The following is a 17162-nucleotide window of genomic DNA, read 5'->3' as shown; positions in this document are numbered from 1 at the left end:
ATAAAAAATTACATAAATGTAGAAAAAATAGACACTTATGATATTTTTATTAATCAATTAAAAAATAAGTGTAATAAACAATAATTATTTTTATTGATAATGAAATGAAATACACAATTTAAAACTGACCAAAAATGAAATTATTTTACATTTTTACTATTTGATAATAGTTCAACTTTTGGGTCGAATACGTTAATCTTTAATGTCATAAATAAATAATAAAAATTAATAGAATATAAAAATATAAAATGAAAAGAATACATAAATTTTGAAAAAATAAATACATTCAGGCACATGTATAATATTATATATTTATCATATTAAACAAATAGTATAAGATCAAAATTATTTTTACATAGAAATACAAAAAAAAATATGGAAAAAATAAACACATTCATAATTCTATACTTATACTACTATTAAAAATATGAATAATATTGTAAAACCTTCTTTTGATTAAAATACTTATTTTTGAATTTAGTCCTTATTTAATTGAGAGGTTTAAATTGTAAATTGAACTACTATTCACCAGATTCAATTCTCTCTATTTAAATCTAACATTTTTTTCATAAATTAACAAAAAAAGGATATACCTAAAAGAATTGAACTAGGATATCTCAAGGAGTAATGTTTGTCCTAACTCTCTATTTAGCGTATCAGCATCTCAAAGAGGCAATGATATAATATCGATATTCTGAATCTTGATCAAAACAAATCAAACCATGCTTATAATGAACCTTAACTGTAAAAGGGACACAAATAAGAGATAAAAACGTTTAATCCAACCTGAAAATCTCTCTTCACATTGAAACAAAAGGAACCAAACGATCCGTTTGTTTCATTGTAGAAACAGAAAATTTTAGTCTGAAATAATTGAACCAAATTTCGACCTTTTATATTGAAATAGATGTAGCATGCACAAACCAACAGACTAAACCCCATTCATGCAAATTGAAACAAGACAGAAAATACTAATTCATATATTTCATAAACAAGGATTGTTTACCCCAAAAGTGGGCATGGAAGAATCCATATTACAGTTTACAGCCACAGTTTCAGAGGGTTCAGTCCCCAATTACCATGCCCCAAGAAAAATACACATCGGAAAAGCCCAGTGATCTTACTCGTCAAAAAAAAAAAAAACAGTGATGCGAGTTTTAAGACAGCAAGGAGACTAATGAGACAAATTCTGATGTTACACGCCCCTTGGATCTTGTATTGATGACAAAATGTTCTGGGTATTTTCTTAGCAAAGTGAGTAGTCCAAACCACGGTCTTCCCTTGGATTCAGTGGCAGACCAGTCCTCAGATGTGAGGTATCTCCGTACCCGACTGTGATGCCAGATATTTCCATACTGCTCTACCAGCTGCTCAAGAATAAGAATTTACATAGTCATACACTGTTATTGATGAATCTCCAGGTTATTTCATAACAGAAGATGAAACAAAATAAAGCATTAAATATCTAGCCAACCTGCAGTGTTTTAAAGGTCTGTAAAGATTAGACTCCATCTAAACAATCCAGGTTTAAAAAGTAACCCATGGTTGATGCCTATGACTCGTGGAAAGGCATAGGCAACCTATCCTTGGGAATGCAAGCGTGCAAACTAATATTGGATATTGGAAGAATATGCATGGCTTTCACTCAGTCTTGCAGGATCAGGTGCCAACCAATCAATTTACACACAATTCTTGGGTGGATATTTTCAGGAGTAAAAGTGCATCACCAAAATACTAGATTTGGTATTCATTCGCTAAGCAACAATTGCCAGCAATCATAAATGAGTTTTTTTTTGTGAATATCATAAATGAGTTTTATTAAGAGTGCTGGCTTCAGTAATGTCCTTTCAATTGCCCTTATTATGTCCTATACCGAGTAGAGAATAGGCCAACTGCAAAATGCCAAAAAGTGTGATTCTGAGAGGCTGTGAAGCAGGACCAAGTTGCCTCCCAGGCTAATTATGAGACTATACCTCAAATTGTAAGAGGAATGTGTCTAAATACGCAAGTCTGATTACACCTCATGTTATTATTTGCAAAATAGTAAAAATAATACTGGATTTTTCTATTTTGTGAAAGGCTCTAGACAAGGTTCAAAATATCAATACACCCCAATATGCTAGAAGGGGTGTATCAATACTTTGAACCATTTATGTTGTTTTTTTTTTTTCTCAAAATTTCACAGGAGGGACCATTTTTATGTTGTTTAATCATTAAAAAAAAAAGAGTTTCTAAAAATACCTTGAAGTGGGTGTCACTGAGCAAAAGATACCATATGATATGCCCAGTCTTTATCCATACATGTTTGTCTTAAGAGTGAAGAAAGCATAAATCACCTTTCTTTGGTACAAATCACCATTTATTGTATTCTCAATTTACATCTCAGGATTGGGATCATTTTCTATATATACTCTTTGGGACGTATTGGACAGCACTGATAAGTATTATGAATCTTTTAATGATAAACCTAGAGTATCCACACAAAAAGAAACAAGATTTTATGGCACAATAGAAGGGCAGCCTATCCTATGAAAAAATTGTGGTGGAAGAACATTTTATAGTATATTTAGCATGAAAGAAATGCTAGTCCTTTTGAGCAAAAAGAACAAGATGGTGTCTTTAATAAAGCTCATTAAGGTGAGAATGATAGGTGAAGGATTTAAGGGAGTCACAATGGATGATTATTGAGAGGTTAGTAAATAATGGTGGGCTCATCCACCAGGAACCAATACAGAGAAGTGGTTTGGGATCCTTCTGTAGTGGTAATCTGGGTGAATCTGGAATAGGAAGGGGAATTGTTGCGACCTCTCCAACTCACACCAGTAAGGACCCAAGCCCAAGAGCTCAGCAGTTCGTTAGGAGGTAGAGGAGACCAGTGGTCACATCAGCGGATTTGGTGCCAGAGTTGGTTGCAATGGCAAATGCAGATGTCTGATTCTCATGATGATTGTAGGAGGCCAATATATAATGTTTAAGGAGTTTTGGGGGGAGAGAAAACTAGAAAAATCAGCAAATGCATCTTCTAACAATCTCTCATTCCAAAAATAGTTGGGGATATTAAAGTTAAAGATATCGATAAAAAAAAAAATATTAGAGTTAAAGACTTCAGACCTATCAGCCTGATTTCTAGCCTGTTTAAAATACTGGCTAAGGTATTAGCTGGGAGGTTAAAGATGGTGTTACATTCTGTGGTGGGACCCCACCCAAATGGCTTTTGTGCAAGGGAGACAGATTTTGGACGGGGTCTTAATTGCTAGTGAATGTGTTGATTCAAAAATAAGAAATGGGGAAGTAGGGGTAATTTGTAAAATTGATCTCAACTTGAGAAGGCCATATGATCATGTGGAGTGAGGTTTTTTGGAAGAGTGAGGAGGATGGGTTCGGGGAAAGATGGAGGAGCTGGATCTTTGAATGCATTTCTTCAGTGTCATTTTCTGTTCTAGTAAATGGAGTATCAAAAGAATTTTTCAGTTCTTCGAGGGTATAAGGCAAGGGGATCCCCTCGCAGGCATATTTCCTTAGGAGCATTCTTAAATGCTTCCAAATGTTGTCTGGTCTCAAGATTAATCTATGCAAGAGTATTATGATTGGGGTGGGAGACATTCAGCACTCTGTGTTAGAGGAGTGTGCAGGAGCTTTGGGCTGTCTGGTTGGAAGCTTCCCTTTTTCTTATTTGGGGCTTCCAATTGGGGCCAGGGCTGTGCTGCTTCAACTTGGCAAACCTGTGCTAGATAGAATTGATAAAAAGCTGGTGGGCTGGAAAGGAAATTTTCTCTCTTTTGCTGGGAAAATTACCTTGATAAAAAGTGTTCTTTCTAACTTGCCAATTTACTACCTAAAGAAGGCTGTTAATAGGAGTGGTAAGTTGATTATAAAATGAAAAGAAGGCAGCTTGGAGCTACCGAAATTTGGTAAAGAAGATCAAGTGGCATCTGAGAGATGTAATAGTAACTTTTCAATGGGTTCCAAGGGTTGCTAATGGGATGGCAGACTCTCTAGAAAGGCAAGGGGTTGAAAGGGAACAGTTATTTTGGGGCAAGTAGTTTTAAGGTGTGAGTGTACAACTGCTCCTGTGGGTAAAGGGAAGGGCAGGGAGTTTTGTATGTTAATGGGTAGGGAGTGTCTATATTGGTTTCTGTTTTTCCATCTATTTTTTAGGGGTACCCAGACCCTGGTTGTAATCCTATGTATATGCTTGTTTATATTAATGAAATACTTTCTATTATCTATCAAAAAAAAAAAACTTGCCAGTTTACTACCTCTCTTTGTTGAAGGCTCAATTAAAAGAATTCAAAGGGAGTTTTTGTGGCATGTGAGGGCTGAAAAAAAAAAAGAAAGAAAATTCATTTGCTCAAGTGGGAGGTGGTGTGCGAGCCTAAAAAAGAAGGGGATCTTGGGGTGAGAAGGGGGGGGTTCAACAAAACTTTGGTGGGGAAGTGGGTGTGGAGGTTTGGAAAGAGAGAGGCACTATGGAGGAGAGTAGTTGCTTGTAAATATGGGGTGGTACATTTTGGGTGGGATTCAAAGGAAGTGAGACATTCTTATGGAGTGTGTATGGAAGGGATGAGTTTCAACTCTCTGATGGCTCCTCATTATTCTTGGATGGTGGGAAGGGGGCCTAGCATTAGGTTTTGGGAGGATGATTGGTTTGGAATTGGGAAGTTTTGTGAGTTATGTCCAAGGCTGTACAGGTTGGGTTGGAAGGGAGTGCTTATTTCTGAATGTTATGAAGTTTCAAATAGTTCTGTGGTGTGGACTCCAAACTTTAGAAGGCCTCTCCTCGACTAGGAGGAGGAATGTGTGGATCTGCTATCAAAATTGCAGTCTCTGGAAGTTAGTCTGTCAGTTGATGACATCAGATGGTGGAAGGAGTGCAAGGATGGAAAATTTACAGTCAAGTCAATGTACTTATTCTGATCAGAAATATGGTGGAAGCCGATCCAATTCAGGGAGTGTAGGGGAAACCGGTGCCCCCAAGAGTGGAATCCTTTGCCTGGCTGTTTAGCCAGGGGGCAACTGACTCAGGACACCCTAAAGGGTTGAGGGTTTCATTTCCAAGTAGATGTGCTTTTTGCTTGTCTGGAGAGGAAAACATTATGCATCTGTTCTACCTTTGCAGATTCATTTCTCCAATATGGTTTTACTTCTTCAAGCTGTTTAAAGTGGATATGTGGTCAATTTCAAATCAATCTGAAATCTTTGATTGTTGGCCAAGAATTCAGGGTGGTTCCAATGTCAAAATGATGTGGAGTTGTATTCCATTTGTTGTGTGCTGGGAAGTTTGGAAGGAAAGAAATAGAAGAATAATCAAGAATAAGAAGAAAAGAGTGGAAGAGGTGATGGCTTGGATCAGCTCTTCAGTGATTGGTTGGTTGTTGGTTCTGACAGAGTTTCAAGGATTAAAGAATGAAGACTTCAGGGCAGATTTCTGGTGTTCTTTGAATTCTTAAAGATCTGGTTTTTTGTTGTATTGTTTACTTTGAGTGTTGGCTTTGTTGTCATCTTATTTCTTTCTTGGTTTGGGGGTGACCTGTTGTCACCATATTTAAGCTGTAATCTTTTATCCAAGTCATAAAATTTTTTTTCTTTATTTATCTTCAAAAAAAAATAAGTTAATAACAATTAACAACACAGTGGAATTAAACTCTTCTTTCTCTCCTCTCTCTGTGTTTTCCTTCCCCCGTCCTCTATTTCTCTCTCTTCTTCCATTTCATGAGGTAAGTCTCCCTTGAAGAGACTCCAAGGTAGGCAGTGTTTTAAAAGCGCAAGGCGCAGGGATCAATTTGTTCTTGAGGCGCAAGGCAAGGCGTGCGCCTTTTTAAGCAAGGCGCAAAAAATTTTAAAAAATGCTACAAATAAAAAAAATGTCAGAAAAATAAAAAAATGTCAAAAAAAATGCAACAAAATCAAAAAATTATTAAACATAATAGTAATAAAAACCTATTATCTAAAATTTTAAACATGAACTTAAATTTTAAAATAAATGTTTTAAAAAACCTATTATCTAAAATTAAAATACATGAACATAACATGTAAAGCATATTCAAATGGGAATTTAAAAATAAAATCAAACATATAAAACGTTAGATTTTTTTTTTCTCAATTGCATTACTTCAAGTAGCTAATGTCATGTAAAACATCTCGAGGCAAGCCCAAACAAGTCCATGTTAGATCTTAAATTCTTAGTTCTCACACAAAAAAGAATAATGATTTTATAGTTTTAATTGCTTTTTAAGATGATATTTATTAGTTCTCACGCCTGGGCTGAGGCGCAAGGCACATGCGCCTTTTGAAAAGGCTGCACCTAGGACCTGGGCAATGCGCCTACCCTAAAATGCACTTCGCCTGTGCGCCTAGGCGCACCTTTTAAATCACTGAAGGTAGGTGGTTCCTACCAGAATCAAAGAAAACATTCCAACCATAGCAATTAGCTCCTTCAGGGATGCAAACCCCTCTGGTTCTCCTTTCCCCTTTCCATGAAGCTAGCCTAACAATATTTACCACAGGTATCATATTTCAGCTAGGTAAGAGTATGGCAACCATTGTGAAATAGCTTCTTATCAGAAGGCTGCTAATTATTTGTAACTGATCGAAACAAGTGGAAAAATTCCAAAGTTCCATGCTAAAAAAGGCCCAGTCACGGTCAAAAACCTTCCCCATGTTCAGTAATGTTGCAAAACTTATTGCCTTGACGAGAGAGAGGCAATCTCAAGGATTTTAGCTTCAATAGATATCATCTTAGGGCAGCAGAGAGGCTGAGAGTTCCCCACAAGGTGGCCCATCACACCTAGAATGCAAAGAAAACAGAGAGTCCAATTACAGGAGGTTTTCCCACAGTGGTAGGAACTCACAGCAGTGGCAACAGATCATCAGCAGCTGCAGGTCGTTAAAACCAGACTTCACTCTAATTTGGCAATGTTGTCAACCTGAGTGATTGTATTGCACAAGCTCCAAAAACAAGAAGTGAATGCACTCAGAATGACCTCTTGTTCGCCTTTGCTGGGGATGTATTTATCTTTGTTTTTGTTTTTGGTTTTGCTTCTTGACATTAGAGTAGGAAATTTTCATCCTTTCTAAAATACTTTTATAAATAGAATTCTTTGAACATTGTTACTAATCAGAAAAGGTATAAAAGTCAGATGTTTTTCAAACTTTGTGAAACTGAGCAACATCCAATGGGTTAAGGTCTTGTATGAAGATATCATAGTTAGGTTTTCATTAAAGGACAAAACATATTTGGTTCAGACATGACAGCATCCGAGTCTTCATGTGCAGATGTGCTATCATGGAGAACTGATGTATTGCCTAATCCACATTTTCCATCTGAAAGGACGCCATATTGTCCACATGTATCTCTCTCATCCGTGTCAGTTACATCAGCTACATACCTCCACATGTACTTGTCTATCTGTGTATAAATGGTTGTTCAATTCTTAAAGGTTTAAATTAATATTAATAACAGAAGGGACCTTTTTTGAATAAATGAACAGAAAGGACTTTTTTAATGGTTTTTTTCTGGACTCTTTTAATTATCAAAAAACAAAAGAAGGGACTTTTTTCTTGATAGATATGACAGAAGAAGCTCTAATTAATAATTCAACACTTGTAAATAAAGATGATTGGGTATCTAAAGGGTGATTGGACTTACCTCAGCATGAAGTTTTGCCATGGGCATCCATTCTCCTGGACCACAAAGGTCAGAAAGTACAGTTGCTACAGAAGAGACAATATCTTTTTCTTCCAACTGCAAAAGTTGATGATTATCTGCTTCCCTGTCAGCCCTTGACCTCGTCTCTGACTTTTTATCTGCATGAAATACACACTAATACAGGACTTGAATGAAATGGATGCAAGCACATAGAAGCTGGATGAAAAATCACAACCGATAACCAAAGAAGAGACAAAAACAAATAGATGGAAAGATAATTAGAGTTTATGCTGTCCTGTGTTGAATGGCATCAGAGAAATTGTGCATTATCATAATTGACAAAATTATTGCATGGCCAGTGTTTTATAACATGGAGCCATGAGAAAGGAACTAGGATCTCCTGATGCATGAAGCATAAGCCTTGAGGCAAGAGGCTTAACATCTCATTTTTTTGACAAGTAACAGAATTTTTATTAAGATTAAAGGAGAAATAAAGAAAGGTACAAAGTGGAAACTTCCAACAAAGAGGCGCAAGCTGCAGCATCTAGGAACAAAAAACAAGTTACAATTGAGCCCAAAATAACTGATTCTTGTGTACCCCTTGCCAATGTTTTAAAACATGGAGGCGTGATGCGAGGCATTCCACTACCTAGAGGCATGAGACGTAGTTCAAAACGCAAGAGGCATAAGCCTCCCGAACACAAGGAGGCGTAAGCCTCCTTAAGAGGAGGGGGGTTAGGAGGAGGATGAAGAGGAAGGGGGGGATCTCATTTTTTCTTTATTTTTAATAAAAATCTTTTATATTAAAAGGAATAAAGATGCATAACATTAGTTAAAAGGGGGGTCTTGCTCCGCTTCGACAAGACCCCCCTAACTCAAAAAAAAAAAAAAAAAAAAAAATGGGTTGCATCGAAAAGGGGGCAAGGGGCAAACCACTTTCTTTCCCCTTATCTTTTCTTCCCTTCCCTTTCCTTTCCTTTTTTCTTTTTTTATTCTCTTTCTTTTTCTTTCCCTTCCCTTTCTTTTCCTTTCCTTTTTTTCTTTTTTCTTTTTTTTTCTGTCTTTTTATATCAGATGTGCATGAGGCGTATGCCTCATGAAAAAAGCGCAAGAGGTGTACGCCTCTTGCACCTGAGGCATACACCTCAGAGGTGTTAGCGCCTTTGGCATACACCTCAGGGCGTTTTGGGAGCGCCTCGCCTGGAGGCGTGCCTCCAGGCGCATACCTTTTAAAACACTGCCCCTTGCTTAGCTTAACAATCTGCCACCCCATTGACCGTTCTTGTTTCCCAATGAAACCTCACTTCTATGTTTGTGGTTAGCCAATTAAACTTTGCAGAGCCCCCCTACAAGACCAAGCCACTTTCTCTGGTCCCTTTCACCACCCGATTACCAGTTTAGAGCCACCTTCAATTAGCAACCTGTCAAAGCCACTTTCTCTAGCAAGTTCCATTCCTCGTAAGACTGCAAGGACTTTCACATTCACAGATTGCCTGAGGCCCTGAGCTGCAACTGTCAAAGTTCAATTTAATAAAGCCTTCTTCAGGGGGCCGCCACCCTACCACAAGCTTCTCCTTGACAGAAAAGCTTTTGGCAACCAGTTCCCAGTTCCACCATAGATCATCAAAATTCAAAAGAACAATGTGAAAACAAGTTAGAGGCTTTAATCCAATTTATAGCCCTGTTATGTATACACTCCCAAACAGCAACCTCATCTCTCTCCTTATCATTGAATGTTCTAGCATTTCTTTCCTCCCAAACTGTCCACAAAAGAGCCACCCTAACACAATGCCACATAACTTCTCCTCTTAGGCCATTTGAAGGTTGTAGGGTCAAAGAGACTACCAATCTGCAGAGGCTCAGTTCACTTGCAACCAAAAAGGCCAAAAACCTTTTCCTAGAGACCTACAACAAAAGGGCTAAAGATTAGTGAGTGGTAACAGCTTTCTCCATTAATTTTGCAGAGTATACACCAGTTTGGAGAAATACTAAGTCCAAGTCTTCTCTTTTGCAAATTGTCCAAAGTGTTCAATTTTCCTAGAGACACTTCCCAACAAAAAGTCCTCACTTTAGAAGGGATTGGTCTAGACCAAATTTCCTTACAAAAAGACAATTGGGGTTAGGATCAGAACACAAGGAAGAGAAGAAAGACACACAAGAAAAAGAGCCCATAGGGTTGAAGGTCCAAAAGTGTGCATCAAGTCTAGAGGGGTCCAGACAAATAGGTTCAAGAGTCTTGAGATGAAAGGTCATGCAATCAAGCTCAGAAAAAACACAAAAGGACAAAAAGAAAGCAGACTGGCAAGTTTGCCATTGTAGACTTGACCAATATTATTCTACCCCCGAGGGAAACATAATTTCTCTTCCACGCTACCAATTTCTTTGCACAGTTTTCCACAATTAGGTTCCAAAACCTTCCTTCCTATGATACACCCTAGAGCCTCTACTACTTCCATCTGAAGGGATAGAAAATCCATCACATGGACGCGCAAAGATTGCGAAATAAGGGGGCGAATTTCAAAAATTTTTCTCTCCCTTCAACTAGGAATCGAATTCCCTATTTAGAAAATCATATTTTCAATGATCATTCTTGAACCATAAACTGAACCAGATCTGAACTAAAAGAAGTAGGGAAAGATAATACCTGATACAGAGAAGTAGTATCTCCCAATGGAGGTGTTCACGCCCAAGGAAGGATCCAAAATTTGCACCCACTGAAGATGGCGCAGTGCAGGGTGGAGTAGAATCAGTAGTGTTCTTCCAAAAGAACTTGATCCTTCTCAAGAATCACCTGGACGGCTTGTGAATACAACTCCCACCAATCTTTTCTCCAAAAGATTGGAATCAAGATCCAATCTTGATTTCTCCCAAGAACTGGAGATCGAACTGCTATAGGTGGCGACTGCAGGAAGGAGGCGGCAAGAGAGTATTTACAGGGTGCAGATTCTCTCTTCTATGATTTCAACTCTGAAGACAAGACTATGTATTGCTTGCTTGTGATGTCTAAAGGTTGCTGCCCCCTCTTCCTTTTATAGACTTAAAGGGATCAGTTCCTAATCCCATTAAGAGTTGCTAACCCAAATCATATTTGGATTAGAAGTCCCTTTAAGTGATAAGGGATAATCCTTATCTTATCTGCAGATTAGATCAGCCATCTCCTAATCTAATTAGGAAGTTTTCAGATCTAAATCTTATTTAGATTTTGGACTCTCTAAGTGGATAGGGTGTGGGCCCAATCCTATCAGCTGATCCATCTCAGGATTCGCCCCTTAAGTGACTAATCAAATTAGCCCAGTTCGAAATGGGCTTAAGGCCCATTTAATGTTATATATTCATTTAGCCTTCCAAACTGCTGCCCAGTTGGGCTTCCTTGTATGGCGTGGGACTCAAACATTGATCTACACATCAGCCACATGGGTTCAGCCCAGCCTTTGTTATAAGGCCTAGCCGAGTACACTGTTATGGATAGTGCACCCCCTGAAACCCATCAGATGGGCTCTATGAGCCCAACATTTACCCTAAGTGGTCCCTGGGCCAAGCCACCTTGTAACACCCAGGGACTGTGGGCAGATGCAAGATTAGCCCATCAAGTATTATCCTCAATTGTCTTACACTTAACCTCTCAGCCCATAATGATCATACATTGCCCGACAAGAGAGGACCTCTCCCTCGGCTGCAAGGAACAGTGTTGCACTCTCTGCTTATATGGATCCCGGGAATTAAAACCTTTTGCGAATCATTTTCGAAACCATAATGTATATACTTTTATATCTCATATAAAATATATTTTGCAAAAACAAATCTCAACGATTGAAATCGGCTGCCGGCAGTCTTGGTTTCCATCAGTGAGAGTGCATCCCCGATCATTACCTTTGTCTGACAAAGGGACTGATCCTGTCACTATGATCACCCACTCAGATGAATTCTCAGACTGTCCCAACATACCCAGGTTTTGACCCCCGCTAAGGATCTCACTGATTAGTACAACAAAGACAACCTAATCTGACACCCAGTGCAGTATTATAATCGAGTCTAGGGATCGGGTGTAATTTTCCAGTTTTGCCCATCAATCTCCAAGGTCCAGGGCAATACTGGAAATCTGGTCTAGTTCAAAGATTCGATTAATCCTACACCGTATGTGCCTAGGGTCTCACCCCGGTAGCTGAGACAAGCCACCCCAACCGACTTGGTGGTACCACAGTATCAGCCTTGTCAGGATAGGTCTCCCCAGACCGACCCACTGACTGTGAATATTCTAACTAACACGAGTCTCATTAAGTGTCCAGTTTAAAGGTATTACACAGAAACATACAAAGGGAACATGAATCAAATATGCACTTTTATTCATATACAATAAACTCATAAAGTACATCATTTTGATTGAAGCTAAGGGCATACAAAACTGTCCAACACCATCAACTCCTACTCCTCCAAATTTAAACCCACCACGCAACACTTATCAAAATTGTTTTTCATCTTAGAAATAAGCTCAAACAGTTTTATGTAAATAAGTGACCACAGTATTTTCCCTACCCACCCTCCATCCTCTAAAAAGAACCAACCTATCAGCTCTCAAGATAAGCCTTCTAAACACCTTAACTATTGAAGTAAATAAGAAAGGAGAAACGTGATCCCCTTGTCTCAACCCTTTAGTAGCTAGAAAGATATCTCTAACCACCCCATTAACTAACACTGAATAGTGACAAGTCTTCAAGCATCATTCAATTCAGCCACACCATCTCTCTCCAAACCCACAACACCTCAAAACGTCTGAGAAATGCCCAGTCAACCATATCATAGGCTTTCTCCAAATTCAGTTTACACACAAATCCCCCCTCCCCCCTCTCTTGAAATCCTCCACAAATTCATTAGCTATTAGGATCTGTTCAGTAATTTGTCTTCCTTGAATAAATGCCCCTTGGGATTGGCTTATCAAGTTGGATAAGGCTAATTTTAACCTTAGTGACAATACTTTAGCCAGTATCTTATAGATGCTTGTCACCAAGCTGATGGGTCTGAAATCTCTTGGTTGGATGTCATCTCTCTTCTTATGTATCAGAACTAGGAATGTGGAGTTAATCGCCAGACTAATAAGGTACTGCCCATAAGGGTTTCTATTGAGACTTTCCAGAGGAGAGGAGAAAACAAGGAGTCTCAAGACCATAGGAGTATCATAGTTATATACAATCCGGTTTGTCATACCTACTTCCAAACGACAAGCTTGTCATGAGTTGCATTTTTGGACAACTAAGTTGCTTAATTTGTTATTTTCGTTATTGTTTTATCCATCAAAAAATATTTACTATGTTTCAATGTTGTGTTTGGGGTATTGATATCAATAGATATAGAATGTTACTCTTATAGATATGGTGATTTTCTATGTTGTGGCATGAAATTTATAATTATCTAGTAAAGATTGTTGACTTTTTTCTATATAGATGCCTAATATGCTATGTAAAAATTAAGAAAATAACAATGATTTAGCATCTTCCCATCACCTAGGTGCTGCCTAGGTAGGCCTAGGTGACTAGACACTCCACTGTTGTGTGCTTCATCTAACCCTCTTAACAACTCTAGGAACCAAAAGATTGATCAAAGCTACTGAGTGTTTTGCAATCCCAAATCACCACATTAGCATTTTATATTTCTTCTAATGGAAAGTTATTTCTTTAAATTGGTAATGGCAAAGGAAACTTAAAAAAGCAGCTCAAACCATCAAAAAATAAGTAACCGAACATTAGGAAAAAAATGCTCAGTCAAGCACCAGTCTGTCAAGGCAATAGAAGTTCATTTCCCTCTGAAACCCAATTCAGCTCAACTTAAAAAAGCTTTATCTAGCTATTTTGATCTGGCAACACGAATCCTGTTTGCCAATGCCTCTTTAACAATAGCCATATCTTCTATTAAATTGTGAATCCTCGGTTCTTTTCTCACTACTTCGACCCATGTCTTTTCAGCTCCCTAGCTCTTCTATGCAAATGATTTAACCATCTTTATCAACATTCACTCATCTTGACATTCTCGTCTCTGTTATACTTATATCACAAACATGTTCCTTGATTCCCCATACAGTTTTGCTGGTTTTAGTACAAATAGTTACTAGAGCCCACAAGGTAATTTGTAATACTCCAAAGTAATCCAAAAATAAGATTACTAACCCAAACATAGGTCGGATGTAAAATTCCCACCCGAACAAACATTGAACGATTGCTCACGATTCTATTTCACATAACAATACATCTCAACTAGTGGAGAGAAATTTTCTTGCATGCTGGAAACCCCCACTAAAATCACGAAACAAGCACAGTTGCCAATAAAAATACGGATAGCTCTAAAGCTTTAACCTTAATCAGAAGCTCCAGAATGTGCGTCAATGGGAACAACAATTAAAATCAGAAGCTCCAGAATGGAAACAACAATTAAAATCCAAATTCCAACTCAATTGCAGTATATTTCATAGAAGTGTGCGTCAATGGGAGTCTTATTTCAATTTCCCATCCAATGGATGAACAGGAAAAGCAAACACATAATTCAAGCAACAATGGCAGAATTCACAAAAGAAGAGAGGACTACTTACCCAATTGTCCAGATGATCCCGCCTTTCCGCCAGACCCACCGTATCCAAACATCTCATGCCCTTCCCTCCGCAACTTCTTGCCAACACCAGCAGCAACAACATCCTCATCGTCATCGTCTTCATCTTCGTCATCCAAATAATCACTCGATGCCCTACCCCGCCCCTTCTTCGAAGAATACAGCTGTGGAGGAGGCAGCGCAACACGGGAATGGGAAAGGTGCGCAGCAGACGACGGAATGGGCGGGGGAGGATGGGGAATGTGGCGGGGCAGAGAGCCGCCAATGATGCTGCGGACGGGAAGGAGGAAGTAGAATTTTTTGTCGCCAATCTGGAGAAGGTCCTGGGAATCTAACTTTACGGGAGGGTTGCCGGGGAGGTGGAGGACGCCCTCGACGAAGCATCCGTTCTTTCCGAGAACTTCTAGGGCGAACCGGCGCCTCTGGAAGTCGTAGAAAATACGGGCGTGATGGCGGGAGATGTTCATGCCGCCGCCGAGGCTGGAGAGATCGACATCGACCGTCGATTTCTTGCTGTTCCGGCCCAAGATTATGGAGTAAGTCTGCATGTAGTATTCGAAGTCTTCGCCTTGGAGTTTGGCAAATCCAGCCTCCACGTCGCCTCCGCTGCCGCTACTTCCCATCTTCTCCGATAAACCACAGAGAGAGAGAGAGAGAGAGAGAGAGAGAGAGAGAGAGAAGTGTGGAAAATAGGGGGGGAAAGCCAGAGGAAGAAGAGTATGGGCCTCTCATCGGCTTCACGACCAAACCGGGAAAATTTTTTATCAGTACCTCAATTTTAGTGGTTTGTGTCAAATCAGTCCCCAAATTTTTTTTGTGTAATAGGTCCTAACGTTAAGATTTTTTATCACGTGATGACATATGCTACTTAAAATTTTTAAAATATCAAAACTACCCTTAAAAGAATACATTGTTCATTGTCTTCTACCTTTAGATTGAAAGAATGTAGTGTTAGGAATTTATCAAGTTTCAATGACAGTTGAAACGTCATTGCTACAATTTTTTATATTTTTTATTTTTTTTATTTTATGCAACTGATGAAAATTTCTTATATATTTTAAAATCCATCTTGGATGCAAGAGGAAATGATGTCGATCTTAGCATTTATAAAGGAAAAGGTTCTGTTGATTGTTAATGTTGCATCACAATGGTATAACTTAGTTTCTTCTATGTTTATTTCAGAATTTACTTGTGTTTGGATTTGACTTCATTAACCATTGATTCATCATTGGTAACTAGTAATCTATCATTCCACAAACTAGAAAACAAGATTGTTTGGAATCAAGGTGGAATGACAACATAGTTTGTTTGGAATCAAGATTTAAACATAAGGAGTTTCGTTTAAATTGGTTTATGTGGAAGTGGCAGATAAAGAAAATTAGATGACACCTGATGGGTAGCTTTGACATTTCCAAAATTAACTGGTGGATTGTTCATAGCAGGGACCTATTAGACATATTCTGAAAGTTTGGGGTACTGTATAAATACATTTTGAAGTTTGGAGACTAACTTGACATAACCCCTAAAGTTCTGGGTATTGATCAAGAATTTTTCCAAGTGATAAACATGATAAAGTATAAAAATCTCCTTTCTCCTTTTTGTTTTTGGGGCAAAATAGTGGAAATTAAATTATATTTAGAGGTTGTAAAAAGTAGGGTGATCATGAAAAACCAAAAAATCGAAAAACGAAATCGAATCGATGAAACTGAATTGAAAATTTTGGTTATTGAACTAATTGATTTGGTTTATGTTTGTTGTTTTCAAAAAATTGAAGGTATTGGTGTTAGACAGTGTATGCCCTTAGCTCCAATCAGAATGATGTACATTATGACAATTAATGTAAATGAATAAAGTACATATTTGATTCATGTTATTATGGTGTGTTTTTGTGTAATACCCTTAAACTGGACACATATGAGACTCGTGTTAGTTTAAAATCTTTGCAGCCATTGGATAGATCTGGGGAGATTTATCTTGCCAAGGCTGAGACTGATGTGCCGCCAAGTTGGTTGGTGTGGCTTGTCTCAGTTACTAGGGTGAGACCTGAGGTACATGCAATGTGAGTTTTCTTGAAACCCTGAACCAGACCATAATTCCAGTATTACCCTGAAACTTGTAGATAGATGGGCAAAACTAGAATGTTACACCTGACCCCTAAACTCGATTATGATACTACACTAGGTGTCGAATTGGGCTGTCTTTGATATGCCAATCAATGAGATCCTTAGAGGGGGTCAAAACTTGGGTATGTTGGGACAGTCCGAGAATTCATCTGAGTGGGTGATCATAGTGACAGGATCAACCCCTTTGTCGGACAAAGTAAATGATCGGGGATGCACTCTCTCTAATGGAAACCTAAACTACCGGTAGTTGATTTCAATCGTTGAAATTTGTTTTTGCAATATATATATATATATATATATATATATATATATATATATGATTTTAAAATATTTTAATTCTCGGGATCCATGTGAGTCGAGAGTGGAGCACTATACCTTGCAGCCGAGGGAGAGGTCCTCTCTTGCCAGGTAGTGTTTGATCATTATGGGCTGAGAGGTTAATTGTAAGACCATTGAGGGTAATACCTGATGGGCTAATCTTGCATCTGCCCATAGTCCTTGGGTTTTTATAAGGTGGCTTGACCCAAGGACCATTTAGTGTAAATGTTGGGCCCATTAAGAGCCCATGGTAATGGACTCAGGGGTTCATTGTTTCCTACAGTGAATTCAGCTAGGCCTTGTAACAGAGGTTGGGTTGAACCCATGTGGTTGATGTCTAGATCAATGTTTCGGTTCCACGCCATACAAGAATAGCCAACTAGGCAGCAGTTTGGAGGTTAAGTGAGCACATAGACTTAATGAGCCTAAAGCCCGATTCGAACTGGCTTAATAAGATTAATTAAAAAGGGGTGATTCTG

General features: G+C 38.5%; 1 protein-coding gene across 1 annotated transcript; it reads right to left on the bottom strand.

The window, feature by feature from the left end:
* Positions 1–951: 951 nt before the first annotated feature.
* LOC148874651 (FHA domain-containing protein FHA2-like) lies at positions 952–15055 on the bottom strand. Its single transcript, XM_088964519.1, has 3 exons — positions 14226–15055; positions 7649–7806; positions 952–1367 (listed from the first exon to the last, which is right to left on the bottom strand). Exons 1-3 carry the CDS (start codon positions 14863–14865, stop codon positions 1158–1160), a joined length of 1008 nt encoding a protein of 335 aa, XP_088820645.1. The 5' UTR covers positions 14866–15055; the 3' UTR covers positions 952–1157.
* Positions 15056–17162: the final 2107 nt, after the last annotated feature.

This window comes from Nelumbo lutea, chromosome 1, assembly GCF_056320005.1.
Source record: "Nelumbo lutea isolate HS-2025 chromosome 1, American lotus-T2T, whole genome shotgun sequence".
In the NCBI taxonomy this organism is placed as follows: Eukaryota; Viridiplantae; Streptophyta; class Magnoliopsida; order Proteales; family Nelumbonaceae; genus Nelumbo; species Nelumbo lutea.
This window is presented reverse-complemented; position numbering and strand designations above follow the sequence as displayed.